Below are 25,881 nucleotides of genomic sequence, written 5' to 3'. Positions count from 1 at the left end.
GTCTTGAGAAAGTCCTTCAATTAATTCATGTTTTTAATGTTTATTTTCAGTTTCTATTGAATTCACTTCCTGCCACACATTATTCCCCTGGACTTCTAGGGCAGAGTGTTACTTGAGCTCAAGCATTGATCTCCCTCAGTGCCGCTGCCTATACATATCCACTCCAGCCCATCACTTTCTATTACTGCTGAGGCTGAGTGCTAACCCGAATATGAAAAACTCCAGCCCAGTCCCAAGTTCTACCGCTAGCTGTCCACCAGAAGGGACGAGCTCTGACAATGGCAAACGAGAGCTGCTTGGAGTGGAGAAGATGAAAAAATAAATAAACTGGCAAACGTGGATGGATCATAAAAGCATGCAGCATCCAGCGCACTTAATTGGAAACTTGTCATGCCAGATGGATATTCTTCTTCTTCATGCAGTTCTCTTATCATCCTGGGCCCCAGAAGACTGAGCCTCTGTCTTGGCAGTTCTGCTTCATGACCAGCAGCCTGGCGTCGCCCTGCCTGCCTCCTCACTGTGATCGCTGTCACACTCAGAAGATCGTGCCTTTTGTGGAAAAAAAAATACTTTGCAATCCTGACCCTGGCGACAATCCTCCCAATACGTTCATTATTCCTCTCATGGGGACACTCTTCAAATCACATCTATTGTCTTTAGTCCACTTCTTGTGCCGGTGCTTCCCTTAGTGAAAGAACGGGCACAGCTTGTTCCCAACGCCCTGCCGAGCTCCGTCTGTTGACCTCTGCCTGTGGCTCAGTGACCATATTCACCCATCTCTGCAGGGGTGGTTACCTGTTTGTCCCCTCCCAGCAGGAACTTCACTGGTGGTAACTGAGTGGTAGTTTCATGATATCTTAGTCTATTCTCTCAAATGAACCCGCCATACAAAGGTGTAACATTATGACAAAGAGGAGCAATGCAATCGGTGCACAAAAATATCAGTGACCACTTCTCCTGGTTTTGCCTTCTCCTCCATTATTTAATTGATAGTTCCAACGCCACACTTCCTTTGGTTGTATCCACCAGACTTCCATCTACAATAAGTTGCATCCTCCACATATGTCTCATTGATGGCCCGAGGAGGCCAGAAGAGTTGGATCGGGCAACTACAAGTGGAAACAAGTTGACATTGAAATGGGAGAAAGCAGTGGACAGTGTGTACTTAACTAAGTGATGATTGTTTTCACCATTTAGATGGAGGCCTTAACCAGTTGTAACTTTATCCCACATCACAATGTGTTCTTCACCTTACCAAAGTCTATTATTACATTGGGAAGACTTGTTGATTGAACACTAATGCATGACTATGCAGTGAGTTTCCTGTAGTTTGAACACTCCTCAAGTCCAAGCCTCTGTTAATTTGTGCTTGGTTATGTTTCAGCTCATGAGTTCTGGCTTCGTCGTCTTCATCGTCTTTGCTTTGAGTCTAAAACCGTACCTCTTGGCGCCGTTTGGCCTGTGGATGAGCTCATTGGTGGAGCAGGGAGGCAACATTAGCGCCATGCAGAGTAGCGGTGCTCTGATTTACTGTTCCCATGACTGGTGATTGAGGAGAGTATTACGTCACAGCTCATAGATCAGATAGTCTTCCAGCAGAGTGGAGCTCCATCAACTGCTGCTGACAGTAGCATTAGTGCTGACAAGCAACCAAAATGGGTTTATGAAAGAAAACACAGACGCAAAATAGTGAGAGCGCTGACACGCACACAAACACACATGCGTACCCTGCAGGCACATCATTAATTAGTGCCAACACACACGTTCAATAAAACACAGGAAGACATTATTGCAGTAAAAGAAGATCTGCAAAACACAGTCGCTCCAATAGAGTGCTAACCGGCTGAATACAAATAAAAAGTAGAGCAAGAATGAATGTGAAGGGCCACTTTAAACTGAACAGTATTTTTATGTTCGTTAATGTATTAGTTATTATTTCTTTGTGGGTGGCACTTACTGTCGCCTCACATAAAGGTTTTAATTCAAAGGCATGCCGGTCACGTCTGTTGCTCGTAGGTGTCTTTGTTATTAATTTGTCTGACAAACACTTCCAGATTACATTTTCCACAGCTGAATATTTTACTTTGCGCTTTTATTTTGTATATTGGATGAACAGTATATTTAAATAATAGACAGCCAAATTGTTCTTGTGAATAAATACTTTTTATGTTTTTCGAAATATATTTTATTTTGTTTCATATTTAGTCTACACCCCTGTGGAGTGGCTGCCACACATTAATTCAGGGTGACTGGATACAACATTCTCGAAGAAGAGATATTTGCATGCATATATAAAACATTAACATAATACACAGACTTGTGTCTTCATTGATATTGTTAGATTCAGTATGACATTGTTTGTTTTCCTTATACAACAATTATGGAACACTGGTCTGAATCTTCATTGTTAAGGCCATATTTTACCATCTTCCTCCTTATCTATGATGGAAAAAAAGTTAAACTCTTGCAAGACCCAACATGAGTCTCATGTGTTATCTGTTACATCACAAGTTAATGCCTTTGTTCATCATCTGTGAAGTTCCACAAGGAGAAATAAAAAGTGTGCATCCTCTTCATAGTGTATGTAATTTAGCATATGGGTTCCTTTGTCAACTTCTGATTATTACAAAAAATATAAGGACCACCTTCTCAAATAAATAAGGAAGATAACATAGCATGACCAAAACAAAAAAAAAAGAAACTGGGCTGTAAATATGTGTTTTGCCACTGTCAGCTGTAATGACCAAAATAAATATTCTCCTTACCGTCACAAATTACTGCTTAGAATAGAATAGAATATACACTTTTATTAATCCCCAAGGGGAAATTAGTTCTCTGCATTTAACCCATCCTTAGTTATTAAGGAGCAGTGGGCTGCGGTGAAGCGCCCGGGAAGCAACTGGGGGTTCAGTGCCTTGCTCAAGGACACTTCGACTTGCAGCTAATGGGGAGAGCGGAGATCGAACCCACAACCCTGCGGTTGCAGGACGGCCCTCTTACCCCACTGAGCTAAAGCCGCCCCAAACCCTAACCCTAACCCTTACCATTATGAATCTAAATGTTATGTATTCAGGGTCATATTTCCTGAGCTTTTACTGGTGCAGGGTTGTCTCCCACATCAGTATTTCATTTTAAAAAAACGATACATTTTGTGGCATGGCATTCGAAGAAACGTTCGCTAATAATGGAAATCAAGTGTGTCAATACCTGATGATTGTGATTAGCCAGCCATTGAAATTATGCCTTTTAATTTGATGTTTCAATTGAGATATCATATTACCAGCTTTAATCCAAACCACGAGATGTTATCCCGTGTTGCTGTGTGTACGGAGCCCAACAAATAAATCTGGTTATTGTGGCTTCTCAATTATTGATTTGAATGATCAATGTTTTGGGGCTGCCCTATTATACTGTATGATTATGTATTAAGCCGCGTTCACACCAAAAGCGTTGCAAATCTTTGCGGGTTATATTTTCCACCATCCACCACGGAATAATTAACCAGCTGTTCTGCTTTCTACTTGTTGAGGACATCCCACAAACGTCGGAACATCTAACGCCCTCGTGTTTGGGTTCATAACATCAGCCGTAGGCTCGCACAGCTCGGTGACTTTCACCGACTACGTCTGAATGACTTCGGCTTCCGGCGCCACGAGAGCAGCCGCAGCTGTTAGATTCACCAACGGAGGAGCAGCTCAAATCTCATTTGCTTTCTGCACCTTTGTCAGAGTGTGCAGTAAACAATCGCTTTCAGCTAACTCTGGTACAGTGCATCAAATGGTATCATTATGTTAAATAATGTACTCGGTCCTAATTTAAATGAATACAAAAACGAATAATTATCTAGTTCTTGTTTTAGCTCTGGGATTGATGGCGACCTGTCTAGGAAGAACATCACCTTCAGTATGCTGGGATATGCCCCAGCCCCTTGCAACCCGAGACAGGATGAACAGTATATTGTTTACATAATGGGTCACTGTTGAAACGTGCATGATTAAGCTACCAATGTACTCCTATAGAACTCCATTGATTTGCTGATCTCAGACATGTAACATCATGGCTGTGAGCTGAATGTTAATTGACTCGTGCATGCCTCCTGTCAGAGTATTTACGTATATTCAAACCACATTATGACCACAAACCTATTTCCCTATTATCCATGAACTAATGTGCATTTTCCTCCTATGAAACCTCTGCAACTAACCCAACTTCGATCTACCCTGCAACAACAGCAGAGATGCAGGTGCTATGGGCCTCGCATGCCAACTGCTTATCAACACAAATGCTAATGTGACCTTTATTATGAGAACCAAATTATGAATGAGATTCTAATTCAATAGCTGGCAGACATAAAACATATTCACTCATTCGACATGATCCTACAGCTCTTTGGTCAATGGAAGTTAGTTTGTTTGAGCAACACAAACGTGCTGTTGACGAGATGAGACGCTGATACAAGCTCACGCATTTCACTTCCTTGCAAAGTACACGGACTGCTTTGAGGTCATTTCAAATTTAACTAAAAAGGAACAGCCTGAAAGCGCGACCATTCACTATATAGGCAGGTATAGGTACATTTTGTAATAATGACAGGGAAACATTCAGATCTCTATGTTTAATATACAGTAGTTCAGGCCATATGTCCGCATACATATGTATAATCACTGTCACAAGGAATTATTTTACTATATAAAGAGAGATGACGCAAACATTTCTGAATATACAGTACCTGTATTCACGCGAAGTCTGATGAAGTTACGTTTTCAACCTTAAAGGCCCCAACAGTCTCACACAGGGGTGAGAGTTGTTTTCTATGAATGAGATCTCCTTTAAACCCCTCCTTTCGCCCACCTCCTAACATACTGTATCCACGTCGAGCTGGCCGCTTCACTCACTCTGCAGCCAACACAGAGATGAGAAAAGCTCCGACCACTTATAGATAGCATCACTACTCCATATCCTGCTGGCCGGTTGAAACTGGAACAATGCACCACATTTAATGAGCTCTTCGCACGTTCAGCATGTTAAATCGTATTCTTCAAATCTACTCGTTACTGGCAGGACGTCACAGCCTTGAGACATGGTATAGCGTTCCATACCTCTGAAATGAAAGACAATTCTAAAAATGTTTTAAATAATGTAGAATGTTCAAATAATTTGAAAGGAAATCAGAAATATGCTGCAATCCTAACTAAAAAAGGAGTATGCAAACAACTTGTGTTTTCTATTAAAATTCCATATCAGTTACTAACTTCCAGGGTACAAACACTGTCCACACAAACAGTGGCACACGTGTATTCTCAATAATATACTTGTATGGTGCTCAGTGTTCAAAATGTAAGTGAGAAATTGTTTGGGAGCAACCAGTCACACTTCTAATTAGCTGCACAGCTGCAGTGCAGCAGGATAAAAGAGCCCCTTCAATTATCCCTAATCAGATGTGAGAACACAAAGGATGTCTGATAAGGATTATTGTAAGACGTTTCAATGATGACAGGATGTGTGTGTAATGACAATTCACAGTATGGTATGTGCTTATTAACACTAATCTATGGACTTCCTGAGGACATTAGACGGGTGTCTCATATGGCATATGGCACCCTGAAAAAAGATTTATGGGGGAAGCACTTTACTTCCACTCAAATAAGAACCACCCTGAATCCACAGCTGACAGTTATGTAACGTGTTCATGTTCTGTTTGAAATCTCCTCAAATAAATCATGGTTTCACAATTGCTCATCTCACAAGGTTGCTAACTCTAGTTATGCCTTGAGCAAACTCTTTTGCATCCCATCCCAGCTGGGAGAGATGAGCCCTGTTATCCAGATTGAGGTGAGAGAGGGGTTGGTCTCCTGCCTCCAGCACCATCTGCTCCAAAGGGCCACTTTTAGACATGCTGAATAGACACTACTGTACTTAAAAACACAGACGGTGATTAACGGATCCATGACATCATCAATACAGACGTGACAGAGGGACTTAGCGGTTTTAGAGGTAACTGACACTGAGCGAACATGACTCCACTGTATCAGTGGAACCCGACACCTGTCAGACCTTTTTTAGGAAAAATAATCTTGACCCACATTTCTTATATTCTGTTTGACTACCCTGTAAAAACAAAAGTAAAAGATGTATACAATAAGTATGTAGCAATTTTAAATACATGTCATTTGTTCTTCAGAGTTCTGAAAAGCTCGTAGTACAGATAATGTGTCAGTAAAAGTCTTAAATACGTCAGACAAAGTACACATGTCTGCAATGCTTCAACATTTGTTCAACCATACCTATTTAACGTGGAGACATTTTTTTAAGTATTAGTGAGCACATGCCTGAACATGTCTGCTGTTATCTCCATATTTAAATGATACCCCATGTGACCCTTTGGAACAAGTATAACAAATGTTACACATAAACTAGGGTCTGATTGAGCAACAAATTAAAAATTAAAATAAATCTTTTTGTGAAGAAAGGCATTTCTGCTTTGTTTTTCCATCCTCTCAACTAACGCAATGCTCTTTTTAACTAGATTATTTCAAAAAAATCAACAGCAAACATTAAACTAGATTCTAGATTCTGAATAAAATATCTTTTCTTTTATTTACATTAATAACATTAATTATTCAAACCCGTTTATTGTATTTTGCCGTTTTAGTTTGGCACATTTTTAAATAGCGTCGTGTTAAAAATGCTTTGATGTCTTTTAACAATGTGATTGAAAGCGCTGCATTTATTATCATTACATGTGGAAATATTCAGTCCAAACCATTGTTTCTATAATAATATACATTGCAGCCTTTAATACCCAGAGTGGGTTTAAAGCCTCAGGCTCATATTAACTCAAGCAAAACCCACTGGTGCCTGGAGAGGGGAAAAAAGCTTTCGGGGTACTAGTTCAGAGCCGCAGTCCAACCTTTGAACCTAGGAACGAGATAAATCCCGCCTCAGAGGGGGAGTATTAACCGAAGGGAGAGGCAGTAAGTGGGATCCGGGTGGGAGTTTCCGTGTCAGTGGGCTCTTCTTACAGCCTCCCTGATGGACCTCAGTGACGTCCCCCAGGGTCCAGATGGGATTCAGTGGTCAGCTCGGTGACAGCTGGTGAAGGGTGGTCAGGCCTCATGCATAATTGAGGCTCAGCAGACCACACCACAACCTGACTGCCACACTGACGTGGACGTGGTTCCACCACAGTGTCAATACTGCAGGGTTACTGGAATATTAACTGCTGTTTAAGGACAACACCCTGCGATGAGAACTATTTCATATGACTTTGATTTAAATATTTAGTAAAAATCCACAAAGCATTTTGTTCAAAATGTGAATTGATTCTTAATTAACTACGTGGGTTTCATTTTCATAGCTTTTACCATCATTTCAGGTAACAACACTATACTATACAGCTAAGTAACGTTTGGGGCTCTGGGAACATGAAAACTATAGGCTAACGGGGCAAGAAACATGAGCCTTCAGATGAACACACAGGTTGTATAAACAAGCCCACAGGTTATCATGCTTATCTAAACCACATATTTCAAGGTAAAACTGAACGTGTCAACACAAAAGTATTTTGCCAGTTAGGGTTCGTGCATCACGTTTTAAGTTGAAACGTTGACGTGCTAACTGCTAACAGTTGCATATTTACCCATCCAGCAAAAACATAGCAACATGAGGATTTATTAGGAGCTGCGTTTGTGTCCACTTGATAAGTCCAATATTGACTCTCTTTTTAGCTCTGTTTTTCATCTACACCGACTCCTGAGGGAAATATCTGTCTCCGTAGCTCCTAAATGCTCCACTGTGTCCACCAGCAAACTTCTCTCGCCTGCTGATTGGTGTCGAAGAGGTTTTACTTATTAATGTGACTTGGAGTTTATTTGTATTCACTTTATTTTCAAGTGAGTTTTGTCCTGACTGCAACTGGGATGGAGCTTAACGGGAGACAGCTGGGATAATAAATAACATCTTCGATTTCCGTTTTGTCTATCCGGGGCTTTGTTTGAAATCTTTCTGATTCGCCGACGGCTGATGTGTCTTGCACTGTTCGACTTCTTGTTAGTGTTGCGTTCCCAGATCTCAACAATTGTCTTGGTAAATTACTATCACCAACATGACCGCTTTCCAAAACAGCAGCATGCAAATATAATTTCCTTTTAAAAAACCTGACTTGAAAGACTATTTTTGTGTGTGTGAGCAGTGTAGTTCCTCCCAGAGCTTTACATTTCCCGAGCCCTGAGTACTTGCTTGTCAGTGTGTTGAGGAATCAACGCTTCCAGCCATTCTGTTGAGAATGGACACACTGCACTACATCACCTCGATCCGTCATCCCGGCCCTCACAGACAGCACCCCGACGAGCGACCTGACCCTCATCCCCAACACGGCAGCGAGAAAGTGCTTACCTAGGAGAAAAAGACAGAGAGGATATTAAATCAGTGGGCATAATATTCTCGTGAGCGGAGGACTCGCTTTCACAGATTAGCCAATCTTTCCTCTGCACAGTGTCGTGCCACATGCTCTGCATCTTTCTAATGTGAGCTAAATACAGGCGGTGACGGTGGTCGACACATGTGTGTGTGTGTGTGTGTGTGTGTGTGTGTGTGTGTGCGTGCGTGACTCTCTGGGATCAATTAAAACACTGTAAATGTAACAAAATTGTATCACGGACAGAATGGAAAATGGCTGCTTATTTTTTTTGAATATTCACAGAGCAGAAACTACTGCACTAAGCCAAAGGATGGAGGTGAACATTAAGGCAGATTGTGGGGACTCTGTGCTCTAGCATGGGAGAAACTGATCTCTGCATTTCATCCACAGCCCTGTGTGAAGTGTTTTTCACTCGGCTCGATCAAAAGACAAGGATGTCTTCCAATGCTGGATGTTACATCACACAACTTGATTCTTCACACTCTCTTATCCATTCCTCTGCTTATTTGTATCCATTTAAGTCTAAGGACCTCGCAACCCCTCCACCAAGCCAAGCAGCCAGCAAACAAGGCCTAATGAACAATAGGAGGAAGGATGCAGCACGACTACTGAGAGAAAATAAATGTGTGCGGACGACTTCAGTGAACGGAATCCTGATCAATCAGGTACCTGCTGACATACGGAAGAAGAGAGGAACAAACAATGGGAAAACAGTGGTTATTGAGTTTAAAGGAACACTTCACCTACAAAATGGCCGGTTGTCTGTCGATGACTCACCCTGCGTTACGTTGAGGAAAACGTAGTTTGTCTCGCATGCCTACACGGTGAACTAAGAACCAAAACACATGGAAGATGTTTGATGAATTAAAGTAATTGGGGGCTGCATTTACCAAATCCATAACTATATCAATGGGTCCGTTTTTTGTTTTTGATTCTCTGCTCACCTTGGAGCATGCGAAAGGGACTAATTTAATTTTTCAAAATCGTAATTTTTCAATTTTTCAATGCGACCCCCCTCCACCCCAGGCTCCTCCATTCAGCAGTCAGTCCTGCTCATCATTCATCATCAGGTTAAAGTAACTCCCTTCTACACCGCCACCAGTGTCTGGACTCCAGGGAGAGGGGGGAGGGGGATTCTACCTTCACAGATATCAACATCACTACCCCTTGCTTATCCTAAGTTAGGATGGAGTCCAATGGCCAAAGACTACTCTTCAAATATATGCAATTGTAATAAATTATTGTTAAACTCAAAAAACAAGGCTCTCTTGAAAGGTATTTATTTACTCGCCACCACTGGTTACCACTGCTCATTCTTAAAAACTAGAGGGAATTCAAATCAATGTATCATCATTAAAAAACCTCGACCCTTCTTTCCATTGGACAGTGGACCCCAGGTGCTTTAGCGATATTGTGTATTTTCTTTTTCTTTTGTTAAATTGGCCGTGAAAGGACAAAGATCGACTCACACAGACAGAGCGGCACACACAACACCTGGGAGACATGCGGGGCCAAAGCACACTGTCTAGACTGCGACTGATAATCAGTCAAAATGCTTCGCTGGGTCAATGGTTAGGAGGAGTTCAAGGTCATCCACCTGAGTGGGTCTCCCTCAGTGGGAGCTGACAACCGCCCGTTCAATTCAATAGAATTAGCATTGGCTTTCTGTGAGCTCGGAGGAGACAGCCTACATCGCAGAGCAAGCTTTTCATTGTATTTACCAGGAATAATGATATATCCAATATATGATATACCCGACTGTACATTTCATAGTCTGTTCTCTCTACTTTTCAATGTTCATTCCAGTGTTTCCAACCATGGTTTTACTGATTTCAACACTTCACAAAGCAGCACTGCCAATGCCGTTCTGTGGCCTTGATGAGAACAAAATAAAAAATAAGGACAGATTCTGATTTTCCAGCCTTGAGCTGTGCAAAGATTGTTTCCAGCTTCAAAAGAGTTCGTAGCTACTGCGATCGGGAACTGATGCCAAATGTCACATCTTTAAACAAAGTTACACAAGTGCAGATAGAGAGATGCCATCTGCAAACTCTGAGCCAAATACTGTATACTAAGGATAATGCATTCATCATATAAACACTTATCAATGTAAACAGTATACATGTGTCTACCACCGGAGATTTAAATCATGGTATGCTTTCGCGTTAATAGTTTTATTGGGCCACTGTGGGAAATGCAGAACTGCTTCATGGTACTATCAGCTCTTTTTATGATTAGTGCATCAACATAATGAAATACTTTTTGTTGTTAATTTTCACTGGTTAAAAAAAAGCGTTCAGAAAGGTACATATGATACATATTATCAGAATTATTATGATGTAAAGAATCTGACTTTTTAAGTAAAGTTGTTTGGCTTATTGACCTTTGCAAGCAGTAAATCAGATGTATTATTGGTTGTATTGTGCAATACCTTTTGTTCTTTTCCTGGTTATTTTGTCCAAACGTAGAAAAGATTTATACAATCTAAAATAATGTATAGCTTTTCAGACTATTTTAGCATATTATTCACATCTATTAGTGAATACTTTAAGGATGCTTTAAGGACTGTTTGTAGGTCTTTATAATTGAGGACTAAACTTTTTGTATTCATTAATCTTTCTATCAATACCAGAATAGAGAAAAATGTTCAGCAAACCAACTTATTCTTAGCAAACTAATGCAGTTGTGTATATTTACTAATTATACTGAGAGCCCAAAGATCAATTTGAAAATTGCGAAGGAATAATTTAACCTCCAGATAATTCATGCAAAACGCTGAATGACTATTTAATTAAAAAGCCAGGTTTGTCAACTAAGACCAATGATTAACAATAAATCAAACTATTGAATAATTAACCCAAAACCACACAAGCAGACCTGGAGTCTGCCTTAACTGACAACACAAAAGTGCTTGTTTGGAGGCGCAGATATGCAAAACACATGCCTGTCGATACTGCCCTCAGTTTTGAACTGAAGACTTTGAGCTTGTCCAGTGTTATCAATCCACAGCACGCACTTACAATTTGCTCCTGTGTCAAAGACAAAGACATGAAAAGAAAACAACAATCCAAAGCTGCATAATTGCACCGAGAAACATGGGAGCAGTGGCCATACTGAGTGGCATGGGCAAGATAGAACTGTGTCAGAGCCACTGTGCAGCATTTGAAACCACAAAAAGCATCTTTAGGGTTACGCTATTTGGGGTTTCTTTCCAAGAGCTGCAGCTCGCTGTGGATCACATCAGTGGTAAGTCTCCATGTGTAACAACAGCCAACCGTTGCTGCTTAAGACACCAGAACGCACCTCCGGAAAATGCAGAGCAATGACGAGCGGCCCTGTGGTTTAAGTTAAAAAATGCCTACTAACAATGAAGACCACATCAATTATCAATTACACATTATGGTGGAAGAGAAATTGAATTAAAAAAAGAGTCGTGGCTGACCACCGGATAGGAAGAGATATTGTTCTTGGCAGGCACATTCTATTCATTCATCATTGACGTAAAGGTAATAGGACTTCAGAGCTGTACTAATGACCGACGACAGCCTCTCTGTAAAATAGATGAAAGGTGTGCCATTATGGGATGGACTCATGAGAGGAGAGGCCATGCGGCTAATGACTCATTAGAGACATCTATAGCCAGACAGGCTGGGAGCCAAAAGGCCAGGGGTCCTTTTTTAAAGACTCAATACCCCAGATGACACTAATTGTAGCCGTCAGGATAGCATGGATTTTCATCAAAGATAATAACAGTCTGCACTCCTGACATATCTTGGCCAGTTACCCACAACTGGCACTGCCCAGGTCTGCTAGCCCTGCACAGTGTCTGCCATACCAAAGAGTTGATGCACAACAGCATCACAGTCCGAGCACCATAAAACAGCGAGCGCTCGGTGCGGTAATGATGGTTTTAAATCGGATAAAGCTGGTAAATATGAGCCATCTGAGAGTGAGATGCAGCGGTGAAGGTGGCCTCAAAAAGAAAATGCCAGAGAGAGTAATTTTCAATATTCTCGTTGCATCATTCAGCTCCTGCGAGCTCCTGCAGTGTTGAGCAGACACATCTCTCATTTGGACAGAGGGAAAGTGGGATGTTTTATGGTCTAGGCGTACTCCTTGTCACTGTGCTAATGTGATTCAGTTCCAAAACAGTCAGAGGAAATGAGAAAAGCGACTCTTTGCCACCCTTGCAGCACTCAGACATGATACACATGGGGCTTTACACTTCGAGCAAAAGAGGGAAGAATTACAAAAACCTGTCATGATACATTGACATAAGAGGAGGAGAGACACTTACCACCAACTGCAGCAGCAGCAGGAGATTCTTGATGCTAGATTTGAATGTTAGAGTCTAAACTGAGGGGGGAGATTGGTGGCAGTATATTACACTTCAAACTGCAAATGACTGGCAGCGACTCTCCCCAGGGCCGATACGGAACAAGTGCTGAAGTGTTGTATTTGACAGAAGACAGACTATCGGACATGCTGGCAGTCAAAATAATAATACAAAAAACATTTGGATGGAATGTTGTTGTTTTTTTAGGTCAGAATAATAGGTGTTTACAGGAAGCATGGCCATTTCAATTGACTGCAACACCTTCAGTGTTCATTAAATCGCTGCAGACTAAATGCACGGAAAACATTGTGAGTGGGTTAAAGAGGAACAAATCCACCTGGATGGAGAGCGTGTACAATATGTGACTCCTCACTTTCAACAAATATTGACTTTGACTCACCTCAACTGCAGGCCTGTGCTTGAATTTTCTATAACAGATAGCACACTATTTCGAATTGCATTTGTTTTAAAAGGATATTGTAACAATTTAATTTGAAAATTGAAGACAGAAATGAAAGAATAACAGCATACATTTTGTGTTTGAGTCGTTTATGTTGACTATCTTCAATGTATGTTTGCATCAACTGATGATTTAGATAAATGATTTTGAATATTCGGTTATATTTGCTGTATAATCGAGCAAATCAAAAAAATTATGAATAAAAAGCCATGTCATTCACTAATTCGCATTAAAAAACGATCATTCATTTACAGCATATGTCCTTGTGGTGGTAAAAAGGCAAGAAGAAGTCGACAGATGACATACTTTGTACTTTCCTCCAATACTGCTGCAAATTGGAGGAAGCGTTGTGTCTGTGAAACTGGGTGTGCCTTTTGTTTGTTTTGTTTTTTAAACGGGCTTCAGACACCAAATTAAAATCACGCCACCTCAGTCAACCATCTCAATGAGAGGAAACAAATCCATAACCACTGGCTTTAAAAGGCCAAAGGACCAACACACCTTTTAAAAGACCAAAAGAGTTGTAAGCTGAGAAACAAAGGTCAATCAAATATAGACTCTTTTAACGATTGTTTCGCTCTTTGACTAATTCCCAGAGGCCAAAAGAAAGAAAGATGGAAGGGAGTGAGGAAAGCCAGTTAGCTAGTCACTTCCTTTCTCATTGAGAACACGTCTAACGATCCCACCGGGAATCTAATCAGAGATTTTTTTTACCACCTCTTCAACTTTCTTTAAGGTAATATTCATAAATATTTCAAGATATGAAACTGTAACGATAGCAAGGGTGAGGCTAGCCCCACCTTGTGTCTGCTATTACTAGGCTAATCTAAACTCCCCATGAGAATTTTAGATTAAATGTAGGCATTTGGGGATGAGGCTTGGCTGAGACAAGGGCCATCCATCTTCTCTTAACAGTCCTAATCTTTATAGAGGCTGCAGACTTCAGGTAGTGCATGTGATGGATAGCACCCCTGGCTGAGGACAGTCCATTAGTAGGAAGAGAAAACCACAAAGCCAAAGCCCAGTTACACTGTCTTAAGTGCAATGTGGAAGTAGGAGCAGCTCTGGATACCGTATTGCGAAAGGAAAACAAAAAATGTTTTGGAAAAAAACGTCTAACACAGTTAACTGTCCCAGTAACTATCAGGTTCAGAGTTTTGAACTCCAAGGCAACAGAGAGGTTTACCTCGACTGCCACAGAGCTCGGAGACCATTAGAGAAAAGTAACTCAACAGTGGGAGTGTTATTCTGACATCGGGGCAACTATCACAGAATAAGAGACGACTAAAGTGCATCCACTTTAAACTTCGTTCTGAAGCTTCAATCCCCAAAAATCCAAGACGTGTTCAAAAGCTTCGCTCTGAAATAGCAAAATAAAAACATCTCAACTGTGACGGAGCTCTTGATACAGTATGTTGATTGACATTGCGTGACAGCTCAGTCAGCATTTGATATCAGTCAAAAGTTTAAGTTGTTTTTTTCCCCCATGAAGACAGACTGAAACTAGGTCTGTATTTTTGATTACAGAAAGATGTGTAGGTGGTTAAAACAAATATAATGTTCTACTTTGAGGACTTAACCTTGTAGGGTTTGAGATGTATACCACTATTCTGTATCCGTTTTAAAACCCTGCAAGGGTTCAATCTTATTTATTCACCACTCAAGCTCATTTGCGCACCTAGAAATGACCTTGTGCTGTTTGGCATTATTGGTGCGACGACACATGAAGAGAAAATAAAGAGAAAACAAACTTTGCTCGTTAATCAGTTCAAGAAAGGCTGATGTGTTTTTACTCCCGCCATGATGTCCAATTAAGAGTTGTGTATCACTGGAGCTCTGTAGCAGTTTTTTTTTTTTACAGGTACCCGCTTCTGCTGCCACCACTTTTATCTGCACAGACAGCAGGACACGAGTTCAAAAAACAAAAAACATGGATTATATATAAAGTAAAGATAAAAAAAGTCTCCATACTCGCAAAGACCTGTTTGATAAATCATTCTGAACAAACACAAAAAACACTGTTGATCACACATTCATTTGGCATTATAGCAAGCTTCAGTGCGTTTCTACGGAGTAAATAAAGGGATGATAAAATGCAGGAATCCATCACAAATCATCTCAGGCCTCCTGTCATCTCACACAGCATGCTAGCCTGCCTTGGCTTTAATTAAGTTATTCTGGAACTGGCAACAAAATAAATAAAGAAATAAAGGAAAAAATAGAGACGAGTGTGAAGTGTGGGGGGTTTCTATGGAGACCCGAAGCATCTGGCTTGATCCCAATAATTTGTTCTCTGCTGTCATCATCTCTTTCCTTCTTTCTTTCTCGCTTTGCACACTGAAACTCCCTTCATCCACCTCTGTGGCACAGAACGTATACGTTTGATTACAGCTGTTGTCCCTCTTCAAACATCCAGTCCATAGTAGAATCTTCCTAAAAAGTTTCCTTTAACCTTGATGCTTTGTCGGTGGTCCTGGATATCCAGGCCCCTGTTTAACAGCTGAGATAACAGCATGGTTTTATCATCCCCATACGTTGTGATCTTGACAGCTTCAAGACATATTTCATATCATTAGATATTCATCTGCTTAGCATCTTTGATTGGTGTAGGATAGGTTTTACTCAGCATTTTCCCTCAAATACATTATGTTTGTATTTTCTGTTATCAGTAATGTACTGTACAAATGACTCAATTACTTTTTGGCAAACTAAAGATCTATATATATACAGGACTGTCTCAGAAAATTAGAATATTGTGATGAAGTTCTTTATTTTCTGTAATGCAATTTAAAAAACAAAAATGTCATGCATTCTGGATTCATTACAAATCAACTGAAATATTGCAAGCCTTTTATTCTTTTAATATTGCTGATTATGGCTTACAGCTTAAGAAAACTCAAATATCCTATCTCTAAATATTAGAATATCATGAAAAAGTATACTAGTAGGGTATTAAACAAATCACTTGAATTGTCTAATTAACTCGAAACACCTGCAAGGGTTTCCTGAGCCTTGACAAACACTCAGCTGTTATAAATCTTTTTTTTTACTTGGTCTGAGGAAATATTACAATTTTATGAGATAGGATTTTAGAGTTTTCTTAAGCTGTAAGCCATAATCAGCAATATTAAAAGAATAAAAGGCTTGCAATATTTCAGTTGATTTGTAATGAATCCAGAATGCATGACATTTTTGTTTTTTTAATTGCATTACAGAAAATAAAGAACTTTATCACAATATTCTAATTTTCTGAGACAGTCCTGTATATATATATATTAGGGCTGTCAATATATATATATATATATATATATATATATTAGGGCTGTCAATGTTAGGGCTGCTGCATGTTGGCTATTTTTCTACCAACTGTAATAAAAGCTTTTTAATATTCCCATTGTCCCACTGTTTTCCAAAAGCATCCGGCACGTTGTCGATCTACGCATGAGCACACAGAGCAACCGGTTATCTCTCTCTGTAGTTTAAGAAAAATAATTGCTTAATTAATTTTAATCTGTGGGACCCAAATCAACTGAACACACAGGTTTAACTCACAGAAAGTGTTCATTAATAACTATGTTGCATGATAAAAAAACAAAAATTGGAAATCGAACACTGTCTGTGATTACATCTATCGCTGTCTTGTTACACGGAAAAACAAACAATACCAGAAATTGACAAACTGGACAGTTGACTTCACAGAAACTGGCATGTCAAGCTCGAAAGTGTACAGCGGGATAACTCATGGCCGGAAGTGCTAAACTGTGCCACTCAACAGTTTCTTGCCTCAATTTGGTGAGTGAAGAAGCAACATCTTTTTTACAGTGATGGAAGAGATGGGCACAGCCTCTCTACAGCTGATTCTCGAGAGGAAGAAGAGGGGGATGATGGAAGACAGAACACACAGTAAACTGTGCGAAGGCAGCCTGTCCTCGCTTTCATGAGCCCAGATTAAAGTTCACTCATAAACTTAAAGGTTTCCTTTCATTCGAGGCACTGGGCGTTTTGAGACACTGATGAGCATGTGAGTGGTGTTTGGGTGAATCTGCCATGATGTTTCAAACTAGACTGGTGTTAAATCATGATATTGAGTTGTTGGCGAATATGTGCTCTCCTGCAGCACCAATAACTATTATAGGGATTCAACTTCATGAACAACAATGTTCCCCTTAAAAAAAGGCCAGTTTCTCAAAAGGTCTTCATTATAAACAAGATGAAAAGGCTTTTCAAAAGACCTGCTGACTTCCCAATTCAAGTTGGTCAACTGCATTAAAACTGCACAGTGGTGTAGCTGACCTAGTGGGTCAATTCTATTACATAAAAAGATGCACTGTAATCACAATACCAAAGGGCTTCTCATACCTGTAGTTTGAAGTCAATCTCGCGTTTACACTGTCTTTTTACAAGAGTCTATATCTTTAAGCGTGACATCTTATGGCCTGACGGGTAACTCTGCTCGGCCACGTCCTCCTGCATCCAAACGTTGGTATCTGACAGCAGGTCGTTTTCATGTATTTTTATTTATCTTTTCTGTTGCCACAAAGAGCTTACCAAGAAATTACTGATTCTGATCATCACGAGCCAGGACATTTACTGGAACTCGGAGGCAAACAGGTAGAAACAGGACAGAAAAGAAGCACCTTATACCATAATACTAGAGGTAGGTAGTTACGGTGTGGTCGCTAACTTATTAATTTAGAACCGCTTTAAATACACAAAGTGTGACGCATGCTGCTTTTCTCTTGCTTCTCCAGGCGCCTGCAGTGACATGCAGACAGAGCATGTGTTACCATAGTGACCAAACAGTCCTGCAAAAATAGTCAAATCAATTATATTTATACTGTCAAATATAATAAATCTCAAGTTTTCTTGGAGGGTCTTTATAGTGTGAGCAGCATAACTCTGTTCTTAGACCCTCGGTGTGATGGAAAAGCTCCTCAAAGCCTTTAGTAGGGAAACATGAAGGTAACCTCAGGAAGAGCACGAGAGGAGAAATCTTTCACCCAGGACAGAAAGACTAATAACCATTTTCACTATCCATTAATCTGCCAATTATTTGCTAGATTAATGGATTGATCGTTTGGTTTATAAAATGGTCACAACATTGTGAAAAAGGTCCATCCCAGTTCCTCAAAGTCTAAGATGATTTCATTAAATGTCTTTTTTTATCAGTCCAAACCCCAATCAATGATATGATATAAAACAGAAAAAAGTAGAAAATTCCCATATATGAGAGACTGAAAACAGCATTTTTCCATTTTCCATTTTTCTTTGACGATTAATCGATGATTCAAATAATTTTCAGTCAATCTTCCAATCGATTAGTGCGCTTATAGTTTGTTTGCAGCTTAAGACAAATGTAACACAATTGCAGAAAGAAAATCAGGATCACAATATTCTTGATAGACTGTAAAGTATGATTTACCTTTTGGCTCTGTGATTGGACATTGCGTACATAATAGTTCAGGTGATGTAAGATGCTTGAGGTGCCTCTTTTAAGGGGGTCTTGGCCGGTTCTTCAATCAGCACCAGAATCTAACGCACCCTGTGAACCGAAGCAAATGGTGTGAAAGCACCACCCCTCAGCATGTACTGCAGGTGCCCTCTGTAATTCTCTATTTATATTTGTTTCTCTATAACAGAAGCACACCTTGGTGAAGCAGCGATGCATCATATCATATGGCAGCCACTCCCCATGCATCTCTCTGTCGCGCAAGAGATGTCCACGAGTTGGTTTCAATTTCCCTTTTCTCCTAATTATGCAGTGGTGAAAAATGTGGCTGAAAAAAACATACATATTGACACAATCTGTGATGATATTACTATATTACACAAACATTTCAATTGAACCGATTGAACTCACTAATGTCAACGTATTTATGCTAAATAAGATCACTATAGTTTATGATTTCAGTGTTAGCCGACATGAGCTGACAGCAGACAGCTGCTGCTCCGATTTATATTGAGTTTGGTCTTCAGGTAAGTTATCATCTCCCCTGCATTACTCCGTTCCCTCTGTCAGCAGCTAATCATCAAAATAATGTATGAGCAAAAGGACAGTAGGATCAGTGGGCACGGGGATAACATTAATTGGATATGAAAAGGCCATTTAAGACTCATTCAGATTGAGGACAAATGAGAATGCCTTAAATTCTCCTGTGCCCCTGGAAAACTTTAAATGTGGCATTCATATGAAGGAGAATAAGTGTGAAATGTTTTCACATATGACAATGAGGGGGCACTTTGGCAGATTAGATTTTTGAAATGAGACGAAGCAGAACGGAGGGTTTCCTCATGGGAGGAGAAACCTTGGCTCCTAACTCTCTCCATTGTCTCAGAGTCTTTTATTTCCCTCTACTTCAACAGAGGGATAATCTGCTTCAAATGAAACCATATTGTTGATCGCAGAGAGGCTTATTGTCCTCCTTTCATGTCTCTGATAAAAGACACAGAGCGCTACTGTTCCAGCCGCCGGGATTGAGGAGAGAGTACCATTGCACTTCCTCATCTCCATAAAGCCTCCATTCATCCATTTACCTCTCAGGACTCTGGGCTCCACCAGCCTGAAGGAAGAAGCAGTCGAGTGCAGAAAGCTGCTTCACTTCCCACTGCTCGCTACGGTGTGGCACCCAAGCAGGCTGATCTGCTGAATAGTGACAGTCAGCTGATTTGCTTTGTTGTGCACTTTCATTGAGGCAACAAGGGACTGCTTTCGTTAAGTGCAACTCACCGGGATGAAAGAATTAGAGTTGGCGAAGGCAGGCAACGTTAGTTTTACTCCATTACTTTGAAATCCCAGCTATAACCATCTGTCTAACTCACTCCAGAAATTCAAGCCAGCAAGAGGATAGATTATTCATTTGAACTCCTAATGTTGGAATCCGCACTGTAGTTATAAGGCACATGCTTGCTGATGCAGAAACTAGAATCACATAAAGTTATCACATTTGAATATTAATATTGCTTATTACCCTTTAAGGGGGAGCTATCCGTCCAAACAGTGCTGAGCTCATCGGTAATGGGAGAGGAGGAAGAGGAAGAGGGGAAAAGAGGGAGCACATACAGTTAGAGAGTATTCACAGAGCCTCTCTCTCTCTCTCTTTCTCTCTCTCTCTCCGACAGTCATTCAATTCACACATCCACTGACCCGGCTGCCCACCCTCCCTACAAACACATACACTCACTGAGTAATATGTGCTTACAAAATAGAGCCCTTGAGAAGCATAATGGCCGAAAAAAGCTTTTGTGAGTTTTGAGGAAAGAGCGACTGACCCACACTTCATTGCCATCTTCATTAAAGCCTCGGAGAGAGCAAGGAGAGCTAAAGGCCAATGCTGGAGTAGAGCAAAGCTAACCAACTATCTTCCACAAATGTGATACTGTATCAACACTTTTTCACAAGCTCACAAACACAAAACACACACAAAAAAACACACACACACGCTCACACATCTACTTTTGTTTATCAGGAGACAATGAGCAGACATGCACACACTGTCAAAGTCTATTCTCACACAACAAAGGTCATATTCACCGGTGCAAGGATTGTCTAATTGCATATTTCATACAATCTTGAGCCTTTGAATGGAAACTGCAAAGGCATTTCTAAAGATAAAAAAGCAATAAGAGCCCACAATATTATGTTTCTCCTCCAAACATATTTGGTGCATGGGATCATTGACATTCAAATTACAGAGTATATATTCTTGCTGATATCATTTAAACAAGATAATCATCAGCAGAGGGAAGGGGGATAGAAATTTCATAGAGAAAAAAAGGATTATTGTATTCATGATCCGGGGGGAAAAGTAAGGTAAATAGCAGAAGAGATGATTCAGAAAGAGAGTGAGCTGAAACCACAGAAGAGTCTGTTCATGTTAACATCAACTAGTGTCATGTACCACCGGAAATAAAAAAAAGTATTGTCCTACAATCAATAAGATGAAATAAGAGTGGTAAGATAGAAAATAGGCAATATTTCAATATCACTCTTTATCGTCTATCCGTATAGCATAACATGAAGAAATTCTCATATGGAGATATTGTTGTTGAGTTTTTATGTGTAAATTAATGATAATACTTTTGCTCAAAAAAACTGTCCCAGTGTGATATGTCCTAAACACTTGATAATATATTGTATTTCTAATTTTTTTATTTTCAGAAAGTAAAGCCAATAACTTAAAACATATATTGCGAAGACAACTCATAAAGCACCCTGCAGCTCCATATATAAAAGAATTTTTTTTCAGATGTTTCACTCTGAAACAAATAAATATATATAAATATATATATAGACTACGCAAGACACAAAAACTACAGATCATGACAAACGGGGGATCGAACCGCCGACCCTGCTCGATTACTTACCCAGTAATTATATATCATAAAATTAAGCATATTATATGCTTTATAATATGCTTCACTTTTAAAATATTTCCTGATGAAGGTGCAAATAGCCACATCATTCATATCTATATGTTTTGTACTACAGTATAATCTGGGAAGCATCCCTGTACATTTAGGAACAAGAATCACCAACCGACTGACCGACACACAAACACAAGATGTTAACACCTACTGGTGGTGCCAACCTAAAAAAAATGGGAAAGTTAACATTTAAAGACGCTCGACAATTAACTGCAGTATAAGAGTTATTTAACTAATTTTATGTCAGAAAAATCGAATTAATTGTCAATATAGTGATAACATAACGTAAAACAAAAAATATGGTAAACATGTACACAAGAAGCTTAAATTGAGCTTGTAAAAATGGGTGCAGCATAACAGATTTGCTAGTTGGTGTGGTTAGGGTACTTATAATGTAATACATATCTAGCTATGTCATGCTTTATTAGCCAGTACAAGCACTTGAATGCACCACGACAGCCTCATGCTCCAGGACCACTGTGGGCTCAATTGATGTCAGGACGGTGTTGCCTGAAATTACATCATCGGCAGCAGCATTGAGGAGCCAAACTTTGGCTTGTTTCTGCTCTTGAACCCGGAGCAGGAAAGCTACTCCGAGTACTAATTGTCCCATCTTCACCCGATTGGATTGTTTAAAAAACGCAGATATATCGGTTTGCTTTTCACGCGACATATTGGCCGCTCTCAGAGTGTATGGATATTTGGTAGTATTTGGCATATTCCACGATCGAGACCGTCACGATCCATCAGGCTGATGGAGGTAGAGAGGAGGAGTGGGCGGAGTCTCAGCAGGGCCGTGGCGTAGTTGGTAGTAGGAATATTCCACAATCCAGACCTCGATGATCCATCAGGCAGATAGGATCTATGACGTATCATAGGGTCCAAATGGTTATATTGTTCAGGCAACAACACATACATCTGGTCACTTGTAAATTATATTTACCACTCCACATATCACTTTAGAAAAATAACTAAATAAGTGTGAAATATGTATGAGTTGATCTTCAGTTTTTTTCAGTATTATTTAAAAGTGAAAATGTCCAAAGCTATGGCTATTTGAAATGTGTCTTTATCTTTAACAGCTGAAAAATACACCTTTAGTGTGAATGAAAATGTGTCAAACTTTGTGTTACTATTTTTCATCAACAGCGTCAATCAACTGACAGTTATCCTTTGAGAGTGTTGGTGAGAATCAATAACACATTTAATAAATGCAATGAGATCGACATTCAGCTGCAAAAATAAAGCAGTGAAAGAAAAATGTACTTAAACTTCATAAAATCCCAAGTGCTCTGTAGCGTTTCCACAAAAACTGAATTTAAAATCTGACATCCTGTTATTCCCAGTGGAGATTCTCCAATTGTTCTTTACTGTGGTTCTTCTTACTGGTCCTTGTCTAGTGCAGTTATCATTAGACCTTATTATTAATTATTCTTAAATTATTTATGGGAACATTTACTCAGGAATTGCCCTTTCTGTGGAATCACTGCAATTCTCACTGTGTTTTGTCATTCAAGCAATTTTGTTATTCACATTTCACAAATTTTAAATTTTTCTTTGTCTAGACTTACTACACCTACCACATAGACATCCCCACCCAAAAACTCAGGAAAACTCCCAAAAAAACTCCCAAGGAAAAAGGAAGAAAAAAAAGGGGAAAAACCTGAGGAGAGCAACAGAGGAGATCCCTCAGGATGGATGGATAGAATAGATAGATGGATAGAGTACAGGTTAAAGACATTCAATGAATAATATGGAATGAATAGTGAATAGTATATAGTTAGTATTATTCCACGATGGAGATGGAGACCCTCCACGATGGAGACCTCCATGGGAGTGGGAGGGGAGGAGGGGAGGTCTCAGTGGGACAGGAGTGAGCAGAAGCCAGGAATTGCACCCAGCCCATCCATCAGTCGATCAGATAGGCAGATAGTCTCATAGGGTCCGATGACCATGAGACGAGAAAGTCAAAAGGACCGGGGGAGAAAAAGCAGAGTTAGTAAGTATTTGAGAGAGAAATGAAAATCTTAAGGAGAGAAAAAAAGAGAGAGGAGGGGTAGCATGGCATCCTAAACGCCCCGCAGCTATAAAGCATATATAGCATATCAAGGGGCTGGACCAGGGCAAACCTGATTCAGCCCTAACTATCATCAATGTTTTTGTTCATAATTGTCAGACGACTCTGCTCTCTCTCACCTCGGCATGACGCAACAGCTGCACACACACATTTATGTAAAGCATATTGGTGTAACGCCCTGTTCTTTTTCTCCTGTGTCTCCTGTTTTCTGTGTCTCCTCTGTCTTGATTGTTTCATTCCCTTCACCTGCGCACAGCCACTCCTGTCTCCTTGATTGGTGCATTCCCTTCACCTGCCCTCAGCCACTCTTGTCTCGTTAGTGTCTCATGTCGTACACCTGTTTCCCCCCCATATGTTGTGCCATGTCTTTCCCTTGTCTCCTGCTGGATTGTTGTCTTTAGTTCTGTCTTCCTTGTGCCCTGTGTATTCCTGGCCTGCCTGCCCCTTTTTGGGCTTTGTTGCTTATTGGAACCTTTTGCCTCAGTAAAGAGCATTTTTTTGTTATTCACGTTGAGTCCAGTCCTGTTTCTCTGCACCCGAGCCTCACCCCATGACAAACCCGTGACAATTGGGGGTGGGACTGGTGGACAGCGTTTATCTCCATTGTGGTGATTGCATTGGTTTACGCTAGTGGTCCTAACATGTACATTCATAACAAATTGAAACTTGTTTATCAAAACTGTTTTATTTTTCAAAAATCAATATCAAGTAGCCAGCAGACGGCTCCATCAATTTATGAATCCATATTTAAACACAGCCAAATAGTGAGATAAAACTCACTGTTCACACATGCAGCTTCCATTTTGTGAACGTCTCACCTTGGGCACTGTGCTTGCTGACTCTCTCATCAAAATTGAAAGTGACAAATAAAACAGATTTAGGTAAGTCCCTTACAAACATCAAGATTTCCTTAGAAGGTGGTTTCATTTATTTTTCAGCCATGCATATTTAACAGTTGCTCTCACTAGGGGGGAAACAGGCCACTTCATGGAACTCATTTCAGGAATTCATCAGCACTCTGTCAAAGAACATTGCGGCCAAATCAAAGCTATAAGGAAATAGGGCAGACTGATGATCAACTGTGCTTGAGCCACGATGAACTAAAAAATAACTATTCCTAGAAAAGAAAGCAGTCATATTATGCAATCATTCAGTTGTTGTAGAACTGCTGATTCCACATCTGTAAGTTATATTTTTAAAGAAACAAACACCCTGTAATCCTCTTACCACCATACACGCAATCTCCTTTTTTTAAGATAACTTCCTTTGCACTGTCAAGTTTTATCATTTCATCGTTTTTCTGCTGCCTAGATCTTAAGATTAAAGCAGAGTGGGATAACATGATAATGTACTGTGTTTTCTCTGTCTGCATTACAATGCATTTATATCAGGATCTTATGATTGAATCGTATCATAACATCAAAAATATAAAAATTCTAGTTATCAAATCAATACTCTGACAACTTTTATCTATAGGCTATATTTGGGGCAACTGCTAAACCTCAGAACAAAAGAAAGGCATCAAAACATTAACAAAATAATAATAATGAATAAATATTTGGTCGACTACCATGAAAGCCGTGAAAGTTCAAAGAAATATGGACTTGCGGTGCATTGCATCATGTGGGGGCAGACCACGAGTCATCTCCCAGGGAGCTTATTCCAGACAAACCTGCAGCCGAGTGTGTGCAGCAAAACAGAAAGATTCATTGATCTTTTTTTTCACTCCCATCATCACCTCACTTAAACTAAAAGAAAAAATCTCTGTGCCTGATATTTATGGGACGTAAATAAGAAGTAGACAAATCTAATTTAGTTCAGGGTCAATTCCATCAGCTTCCAGTGTGGGTGCAATCAATGGCAGTGGAAACACTGTTCCCTTAAAGTAAAAACTGAAAACTCTATCACTGCCATGGTGAGATTCAAAGGGCTGAGATGACTAAATCGTAAAGGTCTAATTTAGCCTGTTTTTCTCAGCGAGAGCTGTATGAACACACCCACATGACCTCCGCAAAGAACTAAAACACAGGGTGTTTTCCCTCAGCGCAGCCATAATGATACACTACTATTTATGTTCCAGCAGCTGGTGGGTGGCTCTGCTGAAAAGTCACTCAGTCTGCCTCCTCCATTCGCACCCTTAATCTTGTAAGGAGCTGCAGGTTCCG

At 40.1% G+C, this 25,881-nt stretch overlaps 1 protein-coding gene across 3 annotated transcripts in view; it reads right to left on the bottom strand.

Moving 5' to 3' along the window:
- The window catches only part of cadm1b (cell adhesion molecule 1b), a 131,665-nt gene that overhangs the window by 78,776 nt on the left and 27,008 nt on the right, over nucleotides 1-25,881 (bottom strand). The window contains exon 1 of one of the 3 annotated variants that reach the window (XM_056440847.1): nucleotides 8,308-8,338. The exons of the other annotated variants lie outside the window; for them this stretch is intronic. Coding sequence (XP_056296822.1) covers nucleotides 8,308-8,320 — 13 coding nt within the window. The 5' untranslated portion in view covers nucleotides 8,321-8,338. Of the gene's footprint in view, nucleotides 1-8,307; nucleotides 8,339-25,881 lie in introns of those variants that run through there. 3 annotated transcript variants of the gene reach the window in all.

The sequence above is a fragment of the Pseudoliparis swirei genome, chromosome 20 (assembly GCF_029220125.1).
Source record: "Pseudoliparis swirei isolate HS2019 ecotype Mariana Trench chromosome 20, NWPU_hadal_v1, whole genome shotgun sequence".
NCBI classification, from domain to species: domain Eukaryota; kingdom Metazoa; phylum Chordata; class Actinopteri; order Perciformes; family Liparidae; genus Pseudoliparis; species Pseudoliparis swirei.
This window is presented reverse-complemented; position numbering and strand designations above follow the sequence as displayed.